General features: G+C 54.3%; 1 protein-coding gene across 1 annotated transcript in view; it reads right to left on the bottom strand.

Moving 5' to 3' along the window:
• JPH3 (junctophilin 3) overlaps positions 1-20,417 on the bottom strand; it is a gene marked incomplete at both ends in the record, with an annotated part of 57,492 nt that extends 37,075 nt beyond the window's left edge. The window contains 2 exons of the mRNA XM_082319176.1: positions 2,116-2,893; positions 20,036-20,417. Of these exons, the coding sequence (XP_082175302.1) occupies positions 2,116-2,893; positions 20,036-20,417 (1,160 nt within the window). The remainder of the gene's footprint in view (positions 1-2,115; positions 2,894-20,035) is intronic.
• Positions 20,418-20,935: the final 518 nt, after the last annotated feature.

The following is a 20,935-nucleotide window of genomic DNA, read 5'->3' as shown; positions in this document are numbered from 1 at the left end:
AAAGAGCAAAGCCCTGGCTTGCCGGTGATTGCTTTCTTCCCCATGTGTCAAGTCAAGAACAGACTGGTTAAGACCGAGCGCAAGCGGTGGAGGGAGCCGGGCAGCAGGATGGAGATGTCAGGTTGGTCACGGAGCGTTTTCTGGTGGGACCAGGCTCAGCCTCTGATGGAGAAGCCTCGAAGCCGTGCGCTCCCATTCATTTATTTCTTTGCATCTTCACTGATGATTAAAGGGGTCCTCTGGGTGGTCCCCAAATCCCACAGCTTTTCTCCTCCTCCCTGCACAGGCGTGGGCACGGGCCCCATCCTCCCTCCCAGCGCTGCTGCTGCTCTCCAGCAGAGCTCAGGGCCACCTTACTCCGGCCGGTACAGGGGAGGAAGGTACTCAGGCCCTGGCATTGCTATCTAATTTGACTTTTTTCCTTCTCTCTCATAATTAGAAGGCGGAACACTATATGCCAAGAGATCATTAAAGTATTTCCAACACGGGGGGTCACATCTCTTCCAACTCCTGCTCTCATGGACTTCTAGGACCATTACCGCCAGGGGACAGAGGATGCTCAGGTTCTCAGACCCGGCATCCCACGGCAGACTAGAGCTCCACATTTCCAGGATTCAGGCCTTTGTATCGAGGCATTCACATCCCCAGGTGACAGGGAAAGATCTGGTCTTTCTGCTGCTCTGCAGTCTGTTTCCTACCTGGCAATCTAGTGGGATTTTTTTTTTTTTTCTCCAAAGCTTTGACAACAATTTGGTACAACATCAGCTCAAAAACATCATCAAACCCAAATACGCTCCCAAAGCAGGCCTGGGAGTCTCATTCACATTGCAGATAAGTCATCGGCAGACATTCTGATAAAGATTTCAAGTGTGACTCTGCATACAAATGATCCAGACCCAGCAATTAATCCAGCGCAGGCGACTGAGGAGGTACCTGGGTTTTTCCCCTAACCCCAGCCCTTTTTCCCCAGCCTGGCTGCTATATATAGCACTTGCTCAGAAACCAGAAAGGAATGACCATGCTCTATTAAACCAACCCAAAAAAGTGATACAAAGAGCCCTGAATTCGGCAGAGGAGCCTTTCCTCCTCGGCTCACCTCTTTTCTGGGACCTCACTGCAAGTCACGAAGCTCCAGGCACATTTTGGGAGCCAGACAGAAGGCACATGAGTTGGCCCTGCCTGCTTTGAGCAGGGAGTTGGACCCTATTTCAACCTAAATTAGACATAACCCCTTCCCCCTGCCTTCTCCTGCTGGTTTTCAGCTGGATCAGGTCCCTGCTCTGAATCACTGAGCAGTTCCATGATGGCTCCAGCCAGCCTGGGGAGTGGGGGCTTCTTGAGGCTGGTAGGGATTATTTGGGCACCCAGATCTGCCACTTTCTAGCAGAGCCTCAGGCAGGGCAAACCCTCCCCAAGCATCAGGTGCAGCCAATGATTTGACTGCTTTTCCACTCAAAACCTCTTTTGGGAACAGAAATAGCTGGGACACCTCCCAGCACAGGCCAACCCTGGGGTGGTTCCTCTTGGCTACAAGTCAGAGAGAGGATACGGACAAACAGCATCTCAGGAGCTCTTCTGCTAAGGGTATCACCCTCTTTAACAGAGGCTAGGGAGAGACGAGGTAAATAACCCAGTACCTCCTAAGCGACAGCTATCAGCCTGTGAGCCCCACACCGTGACCCACAAGTGCAGTCCCACCACGGCGCAATCACCCCCTGCACAGGCTGCAGCGAACGCACCGCGCTGGGTGACCCTGCATGGCCTCGGTGGCTGGGTCGGGAAGGTCGTGCATCCACAGCTCGCTTGGAGTTAGCAGAGGGACAATTCGGCTTGGATCCACCCCATTTTGAACACTACCCATGAAGCCTGGGCAAGCCCAGCGGCTTGGCTTTCCAGGATGCTGCCCGCTCCCACTTTGGGGTCCAGATAGCACTGACCGTTGCCTGCACCGGCAGACACCCACCGCAACACTTGGCTACCTCCAGCAGCTTCCCTAAAACACCTGCCCCGAGCACCTACCACCACAAAAAATCTCATCCCGCTTCTCCCATCAAACCGCAGCCGTTGGGGTGGGATCCCTGCTGAGACACCGTGTCGGGACGGGGACCACCTTACCTGGACGCCGCGATCTCCGCTTTCTGCTTGGCGATGGTGGCCGCTCGCTCAGCCGCCTCGACGGCCCGATCCACCTTCTCGCGGATCTTGCTGGCCCGCAGCGGGATGAGGTTCTTCCTCTTGCCGCTGACCAGGACGTTCTGCTTGTACTTGCCCTCCTCCTTGGTGCCGTCGGGGAAGGTCATGCAGCCATAGCCGTGGCGCTTGTTGTTGGCCCATTCTCCCTCGTACTTCAGCCCGTCCGAGCGCTGGCTCACCCCGAAGCCCGACCGCTTGTCGTTCTTCCACTCGCCGACATAGATCTCGGTGGTGGTGGCATCGATGTCGTCTTCGATGACGGAGAGCTCAGCTTCGCCCTCGCCCAGGCTGATGGTGGAATTGATGTCGCTGGCGGTGGAGCTGACCGTGCTCATCCCGGCTTCGCTCCGGAAAGAGCTCTGCTTGCTCCGCTGGCTGGCCAAGGAGCTCTTGGACTCGGACTTACGGAGCTTGAGCCCGCTCAGCAGCGACCGCCGGAAGATGCCCTTCTTCTTGCTCTTGAGGATCTCGGCGTCGCTGTGGGCCATGAGGACGAAGCCACCCCGGGAGACGGCGGGGCTGCCGGCCACTGCCGGCGAGGAGTCGGGGTGCAGCGCCGTGCCGTTGGTGTGCTCGCTGCGCAGGGAGTTGATGGATGTCCTCAGGGGTGACCTGATAACCGCAGCCATGCCGTAGGGAACGCTCTGCCGGACGCCGTAGCCCTGGCGCATCCCTCCGACCCACTGGCCCTGGTATGTCCCTGGGAAGAGGAGACAAAAGCAAAGAGGGGTTTCATGGCATGGCATCGTGACCACTAATGGCATCAAACTCTTCTGCGAGCCCTTCGTTAGTGGAGCAGCAAAGTGCAGCTCTGGATCCCTGTCCCATCTCCGTGACAAGGATTGTAACGTCACGTTGTGGGAGGAAAAAATAACGTCTCGGTTGGATTGCAGGCATGCACTCCAGCTGCAGCGCGGAAATATTAGAAACCAGCCAAGGCATCACCGAGCACGGAGCGGTGCTTCGAGGAACGGCCCCTTAGATCAACCCCTAATTTGAAAGGGAATGGAGCGGGGAGACGGGGTAGGGGAATCGTTATCCGGGAGCAGACTCCGATCCCGTCCACGCTGCCGGCAGTGATCAAAGAGGATGGTATATTACAATGCATTTATTTATATACGTAGTGCCTTTCATCCAGCATGCAGCGGAAGGGAGCGGCTCTATAGAAATAAAGGCCTCACGGGGAGAGATCCATTTGGTTATTCCCCTTGGAAACTGTTTTGAGCTCCTACATTTGCATGGGCAATTCCTGGAGTTGCTTAACTGGTCCTTAGCGGGATGAAAAGCACACAGGACCTCACCGCAGCACTGGGAAGGGAGGCACAAGAAACCCATCCAGTTTGGGAAGCGCAATGGGAGCGTAATGCCTGCCCTGTGTACTGAAACAGCCGTAATCTGCCCGGGGTTTATAATCCCTTCCCCTCCTGGAGCTCGGCGATTGGCACGCTTTCTCGTTTTATCCCAGCCCGTTGAACTCTGGGGCTTGTTTTATTCTTAGGTTGGCTTAATCTTTTCTGGACTAGCTCGAGATGCAGTGATTCACCACCCGCCTAAGCTCTCGCAGGGCGGATTGATGAGCCCGAGGACAGCTCCTTGCCTGGTACTGGTGCTACTGGGATGCTGCGGCGGGTCCCAGCCCCGGACTGCCCTGCTGCCGCCCGTCCCCGGACGGCGATGCAAAGAGCAGGGCCCCGCGCCGGGACGGGTGCGGGCAGCACCTTGCAGCGTCGGGGCCTCCCTTCACTCCAGCCCCGCTCCCGCACACCGAGGGAGTCTTAAAATAGACTTGCTGAAATAGCGAACCCTGTGGGAATCAAACCGAAACAGCCCCGACGAAAACGGCCTGGGTGATTACTGCCGGCTCAGTCTGATAGAGGCTTTCCATCCCCTCTCTGCAAGGGATGCTCTTTGCCCTTAGCAATCAGGCTGTGATTCGTACACATGAGCAACCCATCAGGTCCACTCGAGCCGGCTTTTTTGGCTGCAAAAATATTGTTCCCCGAGACCTATCCGTCTTGCTGCAGCGTTTTCCATCTCAACATTTTCCAACGGCCCAGCGGAAAGGATTACTAAAACGGGCTGTGCTGGCCATCCCCATCCCAGATAAACCCTACTCTCGCTGCAAGGAGCGATCCCCACCCTACAGCGATGCATCCTTTTGCTCCGTTTCATCCCTCATCCCGATCCCACCCCCAGGAGGATCCTTAGGGGTTTCCACCACCTGGTCCGCAGGGCTCAGCGGTAGCTCTGGAGATGGGTACGTGCTGGAGCAGCTCATGCCGAGCATGGGAACTGCTTACCGAGAGCGTGAAACCAGCACCCGGGCACATTTTGGGGTGCATTTTGGGGTGCATCAGCTGTGTTATCTAATAGCCCTCAGTGCTTTGCACAAATCCCCTGGGGCTCGGGCATCCTTCCTGGTGCTCCAATGCAAGAAACCCCCCAAGGTGCTACATTATCTGGGTGACAGCCTTGTGCACCCCAAAAAAATGCCAGCCCCATGCTGGGGGACCCCACGAAGACTGCCTCAGAGAAGCGACATGGAGTGGGAGGGCCAGGAGGGCAGGATTTACCGAGGGTTTATAGGATTAGCACTGGGGAGGGAGGCCGAGCACCAGGATTATGGCAGTCGCCGGCGGGGCAGGGCAAGGAGGTGATGGCAGTGCCGGCAGGGAGAAGGATGGGGGACAATCGGGAAGACGGCCGGCAAACAGCTCAGTGGAGACATCAAACATGTCCTCTGGTTGGGTTTGAGCAGTGAGCGTGGCTTGCCCCCCTGAAGCCCACTTTGGTGTTCCCAAGAACAGGCAACAACCGATGCTGTGCACCACGGCTCTCCCCATGCCCAGTGGCACCCTGGAACAGTGCCTGTGGCAGGGGAGAGCCCCCCAAGCCATCTGTCCATCCCCTGCAGGCCTGGCAGCATCTCACTCCCCTTTCTGGCTCCTTCCCGGAGCATCGTGGCAGGACAACCCACTGCGGGCAACGGGGAGCAGCCGGGTGAGAGAGATCTGCCCCAACGCCCTGCAAATGGAGCCCCCAAAATGGCTTGGGGTGTCCTCGCCCCGGGCTCAGCCTCCTGTTTTCTCTAGAGATGGATTCAAGGTGTTCAGGGAAAGATGCCAGTGTGGGCAAGGGGAGAGGGAGAAAAGGTCCTGCAGGAGATCCGTCAGAGCCTGCCCTGCCCGAGTCCCGGACTCCTTTTCCCTTGGCTGAGTCACTTGACTCGGTCCCTGGCCCCAGGCAGGTCCCTTGACCTCCCAGTCTCCTAGCAAATCTGCAGCTGAGAAAAAAACCCAAACGGATTAAACCAAAGCACCGTAAAGCAAGCACGGCCCTTTGCTGAAAACCAGAGGCAGTGGCAAAGAGCAGAACAAAGCACTCGGAGCAAGCGTGACAGCGCGTCTCAGCTGGAGCAGAGGCGGCAAATTGGTCACAGCAGGTTACAGCTGCAGTGAGCGCCTGTGCCTATCTCCAGCAAGGCAGAGGTGCCCGGGAAGCTGTCATCTTTGCATGGCCTTAAAACCTACTCCTAGAATTGCACAGCCGCCAGGAGCAATCGCTGCACAGAATCATAGAATCGTTAAGGTTCGAAAAGACCTTTAAGATCATCGAGTCCAACCGTTAACCCAGCAGTGCCAAGGCAACTGCTAAACCATGTCCCTAAGCACCATATCTACCTGGCTTTTAAATATCCCCAGGGATGGGGACTCAACCACTTCCCTGGGCAGCCTGGGCCAGGGCCTGACAGCCCTTTCCGTGAAGAAGTTTTTCCTAATATCCAACCTAAACCTGCCCTGGTGCAGCTTGAGGCCGTTCCCTCTCGTCCCATCGCTTGTTCCTGGGGAGAAGAGGCCGACCCCTTGCTACAACCTCCTTTCGGGTAGTTGTAGAGAGCAATAAGGTCTCCCCTCAGCCTCCTCTTCTCCAGGCTAAACAACCCCAGCTCCCTCAGCCGCTCCTCACCAGCCTTGTGCTCCAGACCCTTCACCAACTTCGTTGCCCTCCTCTGGCCATGCTCCAGCACCTCGATGTCCTTCTCGGAGTGAGGGGCCCAAAGCTGAACACAGTGCTCGAGGTGCGGCCTCGCCAGTGCCCAGTACGGGGGCACTGTCACCTCCCTGCTCCTGCTGGCCACACTGTTCCTGATACAAGCCAGGATGCCACTGGCCCCTTGGCCACCTGAGCACACTGCTGGCTCATGTTCAGGCGGCTGTCAACCAACACCCCCAGGTCCTTTTCCGCCAGGCAGCTCCCAGCCACTCCTCCCCACGCCTGTAGCATTGCATGGGGTGGTTGTGACCCAAGTGCAGGACCCAGCCCTGAGCCTTGTTGAATCTCATACAGTTGGCCCTGGCCCAATGATCCAGCCTGGCCAGGTCCCTCTGTAGGACCTTCCTACCCTCCAGCAGATCGACACTTCCACCCAGCTTGGTGTCATCTACAAACTGACTGAGGGTGGACTTGATCCCCTCATCCAGATCATCAGTGAAGATATTGAACAGGACCGGCCCCAACCCTGAGCCCTGGGGAACACCACTCGTGACCGGCCGCCAACTGGATTTGACTCCATTCACCACCACTCTCTGGGCTCAGCCATCCAGCCAGTTTTTAACCCAGTGCAGAGTGCACTTATCCAAGCCGTGAGCAGCCAACTTCTCCAGGAGAATGCTGTGGAAATGCTGTGCATCTCCCTGGCAAGGCTGATTTTTCTAAGCAGAGGATGCAAGGACTTGAGGAGCCATCCCATCCGGCTGGCCCATCCTGCTTCTGCCCTCCCAGCATCATGGAGCAACTCCCAGCAAAGACCAAACCCCAAGTCTGCTTTCATGGGTGTCATTGCTCTCCTGATTGCTTCCCTGCTGGAGGCAGCAGCATGGATTGCCTCTGGGGATCGCCTAGGAGGGCACGGTCACCTCCCCTATGGCCACCAAGACATCTGGCCACCTTCATGGCCACCAGCAGATCAAAGAACTTCCTTCCAGCGAGCTGAGTTCATTCGTCCTTCCTCACCCAAACAGAACTCCTTCCTTCATCTGGCTTCATTATGTTTTAACCCCCTAAATATCCCAGGATTTGGCCATGAATACTGGAAGGTCTCAGAGCTATCTGATCTGCATTGCTAAGCACTGTCACCTCCTCCCCTTGTACTGCTCAGCTTAACCTCTGCCCCTAACATTTGCAGATATATGCACAAAGCTTAATCTCACAAGGAGCCGGGAGACTCTTTCTCCCTGCAGAGGAAAAAGGATTTTATGATTTTCCACTTTGCGCGCCAGGATGGACCGCAGAGCTGTTTCAGAGCTAGGGAGCTGCAAAGGGAGCGTGCAATGGGAAGCCCGTGCAGTGGGGACCGTAGGACGGGGCTGGGTGTAACAGGACAAGCATGTCTGATGCAAAAGGTCCCCAGACTGATCTGAGGTGCTGAACCGAGGTCCTCAAGGACTTCAGTGCAGATGTAGAGAGCTGAGCACCTCCCAGGCTCAGAGCAGAAGAGCAGCCACCCTCTTTAACTGTGCACAAGAGGGGAACATGGCTCCGTTGGGATGGGAAGCAGGGAGCAAGCCAACGCTACTGCAATCCTAGCCACAAGCTGATTGCATTGCCCAAGCCAGGGCATTATGGAAAAGAGGCAATGCCACCGTGAGGGAGGAGAATTGCTGGGGAGGAAAATGTGCCAACCTCTTCCCCCCAGCCATGCAGGTCACTCTTATGGATGCCTCCAAGATGCCACAAATATCCACCCCCCTTCCGTGTGGCCCTTTCGCACTGTGCAAAAAGGACAAAGAGCAACCAAAAAAGTCTTGGACACAGAAGGAAAATCCTCCTGAGCTAGGGAATTTGTGACTTACTATGGTAATACAACCAAAGCAGCAACCATTTCTGGGTTGTAGTTCTTTCCTTACTATCAATTTTTGCAAAATGCTTCCCAAAGCATTAATTGCATGAGATTAATGGAGTGATGGCATCAGGGAAAATGCAGCATCCATTAGGTGGTCAGGGCAGCATCGTGAAGGCAGCTGCGGGCTAGGGCTGGGTGGAAATCGTGGACAAGAGCAGACGCATGATAGGAGAGAACTGGAGAGCCAAGCCAAGAAATCTCAGCCACCACCATGATCCTGCTGACAAAAGGGATCCTGCCCTGGGAATGGGAATTTTGCCATTCATCGTAACGGCAGCAAAATTAGAGCCCGAGGGAATAAGCGGGTTGTGCTCTTGCTCACCGCGGTTTTACCCCGGGGAAGATTTCTTGACTCCTGGTGTAATCGCTCCAGCAGGATTTGGCCAAGATAAAGGTGATGCCAAGAAGGGTGGGGATGTGGCCACGCGCGTGCACACGTACAGATCAGAGATAAGGAGAGGGCATAACCTGAGGCTGGGAGAAAATAACTAAAGTCATCCTGAAAGACGGATCGGCGAGAATATTCCTCTTTCGGAAACAGCAGATGGAGCGTGAGAAAGGAAACGGGCTCGCAAGAAAGACGAGGAAAGTCGGGATGGGATGGAAACATGGAGAGAAGAAAATGGGCAATGCGGTTGTTGGCCATTTTCACTTGTGTTCTTAAGCCTGGGGTGGGTTTTTTTTTGGCTGGCTCCCCTTGGAGCCGGGCTGGGTTGTTTCCAAACGGCTTTTAAAACTCCTGCAGGAATTTCCATTGCCTTGAGGACCGTGCGGAGCCCCATCCTTGGCTGGAGCCAGCCAGGTTGAAAGCAGAAAGCGGGAAGTCACTGGCCTCCAAAGCATCATTCCTGATGCTTCAGCAGAAGATCGTATGTTTTGAGAAATGACAAGTACCAAAAAGTAATCTAATTTGTTGCAGTTATTCAGCGCTTTCTCAGCATTTGGCTCAGGAGGCTAAAATTCATTCTGGGAAGAGAGCAGAGAGTCTGCAGGGCTGCTCCTGTTGTCCCCATAATGCCAAAATCCCTGAAATCAGGGTTTGCCCTGGTCTGTACTTTGCAGAAACGGGGAGGCGAGTGGGATCCCATGCAAAGCCGGTGGCAAGCCGGCCAGGCGCAGCCTCATCGCCTCCACATTCCCTGCTGGAAACAGGGATAATGCAGCGGCACTCCAGCAATTCAGGTGGGTATTGGGAAGACTAATTAGCTCCTATTTGCAGAGTGCTCCGGGAGGATTGGAGGCATTACAGACACCAGGAAGAATGACAGGTTTCCATTCATCTCCTTGGCTTTGCCAGTTTTAGGGTTTTTTTCCTGGGGAGCGGGGAAGGAGGAGACCCATCTCCATCTCCAGCTCATCTCCCCGGGGTACAGCCGCTGCAGCGGGGCTTGTGTGGGTGCTCGTGGGCCCAGGACCGTGGAGGGAGCTGCTCCCTCTTGCAGACAAGGTCTTCACCATAGCTGGGAAGAGGCAACCAACGCATGGCTTGCTCGTCCCACATGCAGCACACCAGCTGGAAACCTCGGGCAAGAAGAAGAGTCACTTCATTGCTGCCATTTGTCTCCGTACCAGGTGCCTTTCGCACATAAGAGTGAAATGGAGAGGGAAAGGAGACCTGAAACATCTAGAAAATGGCCTTTCTGGCCCAGATGGAGGTGGCCTACAGCATTGCACTCAGCAGGTGAAGGTGAGCAGTGTCACAGGGTAGAAAGCCGAGAGACTGCCTGCCACCCATAGTCCTCTCCTGCTTACGGAGAGGTGGCGAAGACCAACAACGATGCCCGGGGTACTCCAGCTTTCAGACAACTAAGCAGCACCGTCGGGCACGCCAGAGCGACAGGCGGATTTTGAATGACACGGGGGGAAGCCCCAAGGGAAGATGATGGGCTGCTCACAGCCTGAAGCAGCCTGAAGGTGGGATCATGCGCTTGGGTATAAACCCGGTGCATCTCCGTCATGGCATTGGAAGGAGACAGAAGTCAGGATTTTTTGGCTTGGAATGGCTGCATTTTCTTTCTTCCCCCCCTCCCCATACCCAAGGCTCTGGCATTTTGCAGGCTGCTGAGCCCTCTGGCTCCAGTCCAGGAACACCATTAAGTACAAGCTTTACAGACTGAAGGCTGCTCACAGGCTTTTCCCGAACCAAGACGGCCGGTTCCGCGTCCTGCAGGACAAAGTCCTTGGCAAGCACACGGGGTAAAGCACACGGGGAGGTTTGCACAGACCTGCCCTGCTTTGCTCCGCTTTAGTTTCTTCATGGAGACATTCAAGTGGTTATTTAGGATGTTGTAAAGCATTTCGAGGCCCGTGGACACATACACATTATTATCACAACATGACCTCGGAAAAAGTCAAATGCTTAGAAAAATAGTTTAAAAAAGAGTTAAAAAATACAAAAAACCTACTGTCATGGGTCAGTGCAAGGTATTTCCAGGTTAGCTAAAATAATCGGCGGCACAGGCACAGCTACCCAGGCTTTCACAGAAGATGGGAGCAGCAGGCTTCAAAGGGCAGGTTTCTCTGTAGGCTCTGTCCCATCCTTGAAGCACAGCCAGATCCACCTGTTACAGTGACGGTGTTCAGCAACAGCAGTGATCCAAACCTCCCAGCTCACTTTTGCCACGCAGCGAAATTTGGGAATGAGGTCTGAGTCGTCCGAAGTGCCTGTCCACTTTCCCAAACCAAGCCGAAGTAATGAGGCCTCACAAATTGCTAGTTTACTTGCAAAGGATCCTTCCTGGTATGCTCAGCCCCCCTCTAATCTCTGAACTCTGCAGCACGTTAATTAAAGATGTCCGATGGCAATAATTAGGCCGGTCTCTTGAATTACGACAGAAGGAGCAAGTTTGACAGATATCACTTTCCAGCGATTCGATATGAGAAAAGCCCAGGAAGGATTCATGCAAAAATCATGTTTAGCATCTCAGGAACATCCATCCCAAAGAGAAGATGTGTGAGAGAGAAGAGAGGACTGGAGGATGCGAATTCAGCCTCAGACCTGATGGGGTGATGATGGGGACATCCTTCTTGGTCACCCCAGCTGATGTCTAGCAGTCAGGGGGTCTTGCTGGTAAAAACGTGTCCCCCAAACACGCTGCTGGCATGTATGGGTCCTCCCGAGCATGCACATGGGTGCACATGTGCTGCCAAGACACTCCAAGGGCTGTCCTTCCCGCACCATCCCTCCTGGCAGCAGGACAAGGCGCTGCGCCGGGTGACTTGCATTCCCTGCCCCGTCCCCAGCTGCCGGAGAGCAGCAATCGTCCCCCAAATGCTCACCTAAATCCCACACTGGCATGATATGGAGGTCTAGGACTTGCCACCTGCATGAATCAGTGACGGTGCATGTGTGCAACACCACATGGATACGGCATCAGTGGCAAATTATCTTCCCCCCAGCCCTGTCAAGGCTCTCCATGCCTCTGACCATCACCAAGCCATGCTAAAAACACAGTCAGATGCTCCTGCTGTGGCTGCTAATTTGCCAAAAATATGCTCTGGTAACTGCTTACACAGGGGAAGAAACAAAGTATGGATTTTTGAGTATGCAAATATAATCTGCAGGCACGAACACGTGATGGATGTTAGTCATATCGCTTAATGCGAGCCTGGATCCATACATACACGATGGGCACAGCGAGGTCTGGGCATCCGTGGAGGAGAGAAGGGAAAGAGGGAAAGGAAAAGGGAGAAGAGCAGAGCAGGGAGAAGAGAGGAGAAGAGGAGGACTAGAGCAGAGCTGTCATGGGCTGCTTTGCTGGGGTGCTGGGTGGCATTAAGTCTGTTGCTGGGGCTCAACAAATCGTTACAAGCCTGCAGCTCATATCAGGATGGTTAACCTGCACTTTTAAAAGCTAAATGGCAGGGACCCTCCATCTAAGGACACACAGCAGTGGCATTGCTGGGTTTGGATGATGTACTGTAGGCGATCGCTTTGCAAGCAGGTAGAGATGGGCGCAGGGCTGGCCCTGGCAGAGCCAGCGCCTCGCTGGGCACCCCCGCGGGAGCAAGAGCCGGGGGCTGGAGAGAGGAGAGGGATTTATACAGCCTCACACCACAGCCAGGGAACCTGCCTCCCCCTCTGTGGATGCAAATAACAACGTAAAGTAACTCTGGCTGAAATACCACAGAGGAGGGCTTGCTCAACCGTTCTCCGTAGGGAAAATCATCTGAAAGGCAGGGTCACTTGTGGCGAGAATGCTCATCTGGGGGATATGAGCCCCATCCAAAACACGGGGAGTCCTTTATCTTCTCATTGCCATGATGCCTGCCCCAAAGATACTTTGCAATCAGGAGATCAGCAGAATGAAGCTCCATCCCTCACTGGCAAACATTAACGTGCGCCACAGTATTGCAAAGACTGCTGATATTTGCGCTTACAGATGGGAAACCGAGGCACAGAGCGAGATGGAGGACGGGCTCCTCCAACAAAACGAGGTGTGTGCCTCCTCCTGCAGCAGGCACGAAGTGGCTTTGCACAGCCTCCAGCAAACCTACGGCAGGGCAGGGACCGGCGCAAAGCCCCAAAGCTGCTGCCCTACCTCTGAAGACAACTGCAGCTGCAGGAATTAAGCCATTTTCCGCAGGGAATGGCCAGTGATGAATACGCGCCCTTATAATACTAAGGAGAAGCCACTCCAGAAGAATCACATATGGAAATTCAGGTCGTATAACATCTGCGAGAGAAGCATCCCCCCCAGACCCATGGCTAGGTTCGGGCTCGCCTGACAATGCCTTCCGAGGCATTTCGGCTATTTGCTTCGAGGGGGAGAAACTCGATTTGCTCTCCACCGTGTGCAGGAAAACGCAAGTCCGCCCTGAGCATCCCCTCCCTCTTCCCTCTCTTTGTGTCTGTATCTCCTGCCTCCTCGAGCCTGCTTGCGTTCGTTAGTAATTGCCTTTTCCAGCCAGCATTTGGAGAAATGCTTCAAACCATTATAATGACAATCAAATCCCGGCATTGCTAATTCTGATGGGGCTCATAATGCGTCTCAGGCCGGTCGCGATTTTTCTTAAAGTGCCAGGTCCTGGAGTCAGGGGAAATACAGCTTTTCAAAAGGAAAGAACAAAAGAAAGAAATTTCTACTCTTCCTGGGGATGGGAAGCGCCAGGTCCGCCAGAGCCAGGGAAAGTCAAGGGAGCATCATCCCCTGGCTGACACGGGGCCCGTAATGTTGCCCAGGGCAGCTGAATCCCTGCGGATTTGGCCACCGACTGGGGCCAAAACTGGGATGAGGCTTTAGCACGAGGGATGTGAAACACATTAGCATATCGCTCAGCACCTTTATTACAGCTAATGTGCTCCTCTCACAAAGCAGAGTGAAATCGGGCTAACGCTTAGTCCGTTAATCCTCCAGCGCTCTAATCCTCATCACAAACTCTGTGATCTCACCCCATTTCTCAGCAGAGCTCCCGGGAGTAAGGGCTAATTCTCCAGCACTCACAAACGGCGCTGCGTGCCGGCACCGGGTTTCGGGGGGCTGCATCCCTTGCGAGGTGTGGGAGATGCTCAGCCGCCTGGGATGAGGCTGAGATCCCCAAGGACTGGGGATACAAGGCTGCACTGGGAGCGGGGACGGCGCAGGACGGGACGAGGCGAGAGCAGGGTTTATTTATTTCCTGTGAAATAAATGATCAATCCCTTATTCAGTCCAGGGAAACACCTTGCAGACCCAAAGCGATGCCCTGAGTAGGAAATCATATCTTTATAGTGATCGTCTTGGTGCAAATATCTGCAAACTTAGGGACCTTGCTCTGGCTGTTCACTCATTCATGAAAATTCATGATGCTCTGCTGTATGTTAAGAGTAAGTGGAACCTCTTCAGGGAATAATTTTGGGAAAGGAGTGGCTGTTCTAAGGGAATGCTCATGCATCGACTGCCATTTTTAAGGATTTTTTGATTCGAAGGTCAGAATCTGTCTTTGAAAAGCCAATATCAAACGCCAAAATATAAACACTTGCCATTCAAGTGTTTTTTTTTTTCTCCAAGCTCCCCTTTTTTGTTAACAAATACTTTAATTGTAAGTTAAACAGCTTATCGCAGGGGCAAACTAGCATCAAGACTCTCCTGTAATTATTGCAAACTCCTGCAAAAAAAATCCTTTCTTGGTCAGGACTTCAGTCGATGCAAAAGCCAGACCCCAAACAGGCAAAAACTGCAAAATCTCACAAGACAGATGCTAAACCACAGCGTTACCCCCTGTAAGACCGTCACCAACCCCATCCTGCCCTGCTTCTGTATCCTCAAGTCATGCCTACATTAATACAGATCATTCATCTACATCAGCGTTACCTGACTCAAAGCATTCAAAATTAACCAGGTTCATTTTCAAATCAAGGCATTTTTAAAACAGAAGGCATTTTTAGCTCTCGTCTGCTGGTTTCCAAGCCTGTAAGAATGACTTTTCTGCAATAGTCTGGGTGGAAACCTTGCTTCAAAAATGAAGCTGAAAATCTTGCAAAATCACATGATTCCACAAGCTGGAGCTTCAAGGAAAAAAAATGTTCAGCTACAGGAGCAGATGTCACCCAACCACGAGGAGCCCTATGGGATAGCAAATCACATGCAAATATCCTGAGATTTGCATGAAAAGCCATGAGGAACCCACCCCAGCATCCCCAGCGAAAGGATGTTAAAATTGTGCTTCAGGACTTAAGTCACCTTCTGTGATGGGGCAGGGAGAGGCACGTAAGGGGTCAGACTGCCCCGAGGCTGGGGTCCTGCACCATCCCCGGGAGCATCACGCACCGGATAAAATACTCAAGAAGATGGAGCGAGTGGCTAAGCCTGTCTGGCAATTTCTATTTCACGTACTTTTCCCCGGGGTCAAAATCCTTCTTCCTCTGTCCTGAGCTGTACCTGAAACTAAGCAGCATGTTCCAGTGAGATAAGTAATTACCATGAGCTCATATCATTTATTTTTAATGATGCTGGTCAGAATCTTCATTTAGTATTTTGATTCATTTTTCTATGTTCGGCGGGTCCTGATGTTTCAGTTGTTGCTCTCCTATAACCGCTGTTGCCCTGCAAGCATCTTCTGTACCAAACCTAGGTAGTGAGATGCTTCATAAACAAAGTTCATAGCTTTTTTTTTAATTATCAGCTTCTTAGGGGGTTGTCAGGACCAGCTAGGGCTGTGTGCAGGAACCAGGAGGATCGCGGACCGGGGCATATTTGTATTTGCTTGTTTCCACCCACTATTTAAAGTGCATCAACAATTCCTTCCCAGCAGCAAAATAAGACGAGAGCTGATGCTTTTAAGGTAATTCTGACATCTGCGCTATGAATAGATCGCACGGAAATTTGCCCTCGCTCGTTGGTTCCCTGCAGCTGTAGAGGAACCTGTGAAAAACCCCGGTACGGAGAGAGGCACGAGGCAGCCCTCGGCGATGCCGCTGCCCTTAGCGGCACCGGCCAGTGCTGGTTCATCCAAACCCACTTCTCAGCTCAGGCGAGGGGGCTGCGGCCCCTTCCCGGACAGACAGGTCCCCCTGCGGCATCCCCGGTCCATCCCCCTGGACTGACCCTTGACATTGGCAAGGGGCCTGCTTTTGCAAAATATTTTGTGTTTTTTATCTCCTCAACCACTACAAAGCCGTTTGGTTGGTAGCTCCCGGTGCCCCCGCTAAGAGAGCGGCTGGAGGTGTCACCGGTGCCACTGCAGAGGTGGGGAAAGTGGGGCACGGAGCCGCCGCGGCTCCTGCCCCGGCAGGACAGGGCGAGGGAGCCCACCCCGGCAGCTCCCACCGCACCGCTTCCCTCTCCCCATCGCTTGCAAAGCACAAAAATTTCCCAGCCCGGGCCAAGAAAACCCACTTGCCTACTCACACAGTGCTAACAATGAAAACACTAATTATATTTCACTCACCTATCAAAGGGATGATTCATTTAGGTGAGTGGGCACAGAGGATTACACAAGATGAACACCGCGATGCGACCGCCCGTCCGTTTTGGGGTAACCCTCCCGAGAAACAAGGCTGTGCGGAGCACGTGGGCACCCGGGATGGGGTGAGGGGTGGCGGCAGGAGGGACCCGGCACAGCCCCGATGCACGGCGGACACCTCCTGTCCGGGGAACGGCGGCGAGCCGAGGGCTGGCCGGGCAGCAGGGACCCAAGAGAGGGGCCGGACCCTCCCCGTGCCCCTGTCCGGTCTCGGATCCCAAATGCTCAGCTGGGGAGAGGTGGAGGGAGGAGAAAAACAGCTTTGGCAGGGATGGAAAGGGCAAAAGCAGGTTTGGGGCTTCCTTCATCCACCCCACCTTATCCACCCCCACAACCACGGTTTCAGCAGCAAAACCCAAACCCAACACACAGCCCTAGGATTCCCATGGCAAGCCTGCAGCTACAACTCAGACTGTCCCCAGGGTAAAACCACTGAGTACTTCCAAAGCATCTGTGGAGTTACAGAAAGGCAGGAACCAGCTGAGATGTCTCCCGATCTCCAGACCTGCTCGGGTGAGGGTCTCCGATGGGAGGAGGTCTCCAACCCTCTGCTCTGGAGAGGTTCCACCAGCTCCAGCAAGGGCGATGGCGGCGGCTTCGGCTCACATCGGTGCCAATCCAGGTGGATGCAGCCCCTTTCACCCAAAGCAAGGGAGCAATCCTGCTCCCGCTCCGGAGCTGGGCTGAATCAGGCCCAGCAAACGAGCGGTGCAACTCCAGCATCCGACTGAAGCGATCCTCAGAAGCCTGGTTTATGTAACATCAGGGTGCTTCTGGATGGGGGCAGGAGGTGGTAGGGATTTTTGGCAAAAAGATGAGGACATGTCAGCAGTATCATGGTTTGGAGGGGTCCGAGTGAGTGCATTTGTGCAGGGGAAAGACAGGACGGTGCCCGCGTGTGCCGCAGGTGCAGGACTGTGGGTTGGGCGCGCAGCGGTGCTAGGGAGATTTGGCAAAGTGTGGGCTCCTAGGAGAACAGCGAGGCCGTATTTGCTTACGTGGGCTCTGTGCAAGAGGTTTGCATTGATGGACACATATCCGCACGGCTCAGGGAACGCGGTTTGCATTCATCCGGCGCGTGCATGGGCCAAGAGAGCGCTGGCGCCGGGCTGGGGGCAGACCACGTGCGTGTGGGTATGCGAGCGGAGGGGCGAAGCGGCGTCTCGGCGTGGGGAGGAGAGGCGTGTGTGCATGGCGATGAGTGTGTCCGCGTGGGAGGTGCGAGATCTGCAAGCTGCATGTGGGGGAAGCGTGCATGCGTGTGCGCGTGGCAGGCGTGAGCACCCGGCGTGGGGGGGACGGTACCCGGGGCGGCGAGCAGAGCCAGGACGGCCGGCGGGGCGGTGGCAACGCGGCTGAGGCCACCGCGTGCCATACCCTACGCCCGAGCCCAACGCGTCAACATGTGTGCATCAGCCGCGCAAAATATCGCTCCCCAAGATAGCGCCGGCAACGGTTGGTGGAGTGTCGAGATTTGCCCTTCCCCGCTCTTGTGCAAGGAAATGGTAAAATTGGAGCGAAACCCATGAATTCTGGGGCGCCTCGCTTCCTGAGCCTCGCTGCGCATTTAGGGACCCATCCCCTAGCCCTGGTACATGTGCTAAAAAAAAAATATGCAAGGGATGAATATTTATCTGTGGGTGGCAAGTGACAGATGCTGGGGCGAGGATTCTAGGATACTTCAGTTTGATGAAGGTAATAACTTGAATAGATTAATGAGAAACATCCTTCCCAACAGTTGCCTCCCCTGTGCAATAGCTACGCAGCCACCCTTCCAGCAGAGCTCCTGCACACACCAGCTCCTTGCATCCAAACGCACAAAGTTCAGTAAGGTTCGGTGTCCAAAAAGCTGGAGATACCCAACTTTGGTGTTTTCCACCCAGAATGGAGACAGGCAACTGGGAAAGGGCCGTGGCCTCTGGGTGCTTCCAAGCCAGTTGGTGAAAGTGCAATTTCAGCTGGGTTCAGTCACTCCGTGGTGACTGCCCAACCGAGATGGGGGGAAAGCTGGCGTGGAGGAGCCCGGTCGGGGCGTGCGTGGCCCGTCCCTGCTCCCGGCAGCAGGGTGGGCTTGGCCACGGGTCCCAGGGCTCTGCATTTCCCCAGCTCGGCCGCCCCCTCCTCCTCGGACGGTTTGCAGAGTCCCTGGGGGGGAGCATCGTGCTACGGACCCTGCCCTTGTCTCCTCCTCATCCTCTGACCTCCTCCTAAAATGATAAACATGCAATATAGCTTTTCGATCCCCGAACGCCGAGAAGCCGGGCTGGCCTGACAAGATGGAAGAAGAAGCTCTTTGCTTCTGGTAGGTTCTCAGAAACGGTGAAAGTGCTGGCAAGCCACCCCAATTTGGAGATGCTCCCCAGGTTTCCCAAAAAGCCGCCGCGCTGCAGTCGACGGGGAGCGTGCCGGGGTGGGGGCACGCGTGTGCCCGGGGACAGGGCCAGCCCTGCAACACCCAGCCCTCGGAGACCTGTAGTTTGTCGAGACTCGTGCCTGCCTTCCCGCAAACCTCCCCGGCAGGGGCTGGGTGCCAGGAGGGGCGCGGGGCGACGGCGCTCGCCTTGGGAGCACGCAGAAACCCCCCCCCCCGTCCCCTCCTGACTGCTTTGAAGGTGGGAGACCGCGATTATTCTCTGACCAAGCTTTATTCTCGACTGAAGGACTGCTGGGATTTATCGACGGCTTGCAAACACGCACTCGGCAGATTCCAGCTCAGACCCCAGCATTATTCCAGGCAGCTGAAACAAAAGGTTGCAGCTATATTTTCCTTTAGGAGAAAAGCCACCAGCACCAAATTATCATTAAAAATCAAGAGATCGTTCCACCTCGCCCTTCGAGAGCATAAAAGAGCAGCTGCAGGTAACGTTTAATCTTGCCTCCCTGTATAATCACGAAGCAGCAAACTGGGTTTTCTAGAGAAAGGTCTTGCAGCACCTTTCAGGAACGCTGCGATGGAGCTCATCAACGCTGCAATTTCCTTAACATAGCAGTCCTGGAAAACGATAACATCTTAAAAAAAAAAACAAAACAAAACCATAAGCCTGCTTTAGATGGACACGTTTGCCAGCAAAACAACGGGGCAGCGCTGCCGAATGCCCCCGGCTACCGGCAGGTAGGCCTGCCTCGTATTATGGTGGCAATTTAGATGGAAGTAGGCACAGACCATGAGAGAGGATGATACAGCCACTTACAGCACAGCACCAGCTGTTTCTCCTAGTTCGGCCTTAAAGCTTGTTAGTCCAGCAATTTTTTTTTGAGCGCTCCGATTGGGTTTTCTTGTTTTTTATTCGATCCTAGTTTCTCCTCAACATCTCGTTAAGCTGTGTTGACGGCAGAGAATAGCTTTGGTGATCCCTCTGAGCCCCTACGCTAAGCATTAAGCCGTAAACTAGGAATGTAAGACTCTTTTCTGAATTAAAGTCTTTTGCCTGGTATTATGAAGCGCGGGGCTGCGTTTGGAGGGGCTGCAGGGCGTGCAAAGACCCCAGCCCCTCGCTGGAAGCATTTGCAGCACCAGAGCTGCACCCATCTGCCCTGGATCCCCCCCTGCACGTCCACCTCCCCTCTGCCCCGGGTCGCTTCGATGCAAATCCTACAGGTTCCAGTGGTGCAGAACTGCAAATCCCACGTGCAACTCGGGTCGTCTCCCGACGGCGTGGCCCACCCTGTCCTCCGACCCGCCCTGGGCGAGAGCTGGGCGTCCCCCCACCAGCGCAGCCGGCTCCCCTCCCCAAAAAGCCTGGTCGAGGAGAGTGATGGGGGGAGAACCCGGCACCCGGAGACCCGCTGAACGTATGGGGCTACCTGTGGCAAAGAGCTGGGCTGATGGCATGCCGGGCTGGTTCCCTGTCTCCTGCGGGGTACGAGCATCCCTCGCTCCAAGCTAGCAGGTTGCAAACTCACAGACTCCAGCCTAAAACCAGGGTCCCTGTTCGGAGGCTTGTACCCCCACGCCACCGCCCGCCCCGGCCGGGAAGGTATCAATGCAGCACCTACCTCCATCCGAGTAGGTCTCTGTCCCGTAGCCATCCTGTAATCCATTGCTCCAGGTGCCTTCGTACTTGGCCCCATTTCCAGTGCATTCTCGGACCCCGTACCGTCCCTTAAATCCGTGGGTCCACTCTCCTTTGTACACCCACTTCCCCTTGCTCTCCATGCCAATGCCATGGCGCTTGCCCTGCGCCCAGGTGCCCTGGTAAGTGTTGCCGCTGGGCCAAGTGTAGACCCCCAGCACCTCAAAGCCGTGACTCCAGGAGCCCGAATATTCACCTTGACCCTTCGGGCCGGTACAGATTCCGTGGCCATGAGCCTTTCCGTCCTCCCAGCCTCCACAGTACGACCCTCCATCGTCAAAATTAAACCTTCCCCCACTGGACATGCATGTAATTCGGTTTGCAAATCCCCCAAAAGGTGAAAAAAAAAAAAAAAAAAAAAAAAAAGAAATGCAGAAAATAAAATGCGAACGATGACTTGGGGAAAAAAATACAAAATTAAAAAAAAAAAAATCAAATCAAATCAAACTCAATCGCAATCATGCACCAGATCCAGGGAGCTGCTTAAGCCAGTTTCTTGTGATTATTCATTCTCTGGGAGTATGTTCAGGACCAGTTCTCTCTTCCCCTGCTGTGGAAACAGTATCATTAAAAAAAAAAAAAAAAAAAAAATAGCAGCAAGAACAGCAGCAGCTATTGGGTTTTGGTGCAAACGACTCCACCTAAAAACCATCCAAGGCAGGGAACGGGGGTGGGGGGAGAGAAGGAAGAAGAAGAAAAAAAAAAAAAAAAAAAAAGAAAAAAAAGAGGCCAAATGCCAAGAGAAGGGGGGGAAAAAATTAAATAAATAAAGGGAAACGTGCGCTCCGCAGCCCGGCGCGGCCCGGGGGGAGGGCGCCTCAGA

The sequence above is a fragment of the Platalea leucorodia genome, assembly GCF_965183815.1.
Source record: "Platalea leucorodia genome assembly, chromosome: 8".
In the NCBI taxonomy this organism is placed as follows: Eukaryota; Metazoa; Chordata; class Aves; order Pelecaniformes; family Threskiornithidae; genus Platalea; species Platalea leucorodia.
This window is presented reverse-complemented; position numbering and strand designations above follow the sequence as displayed.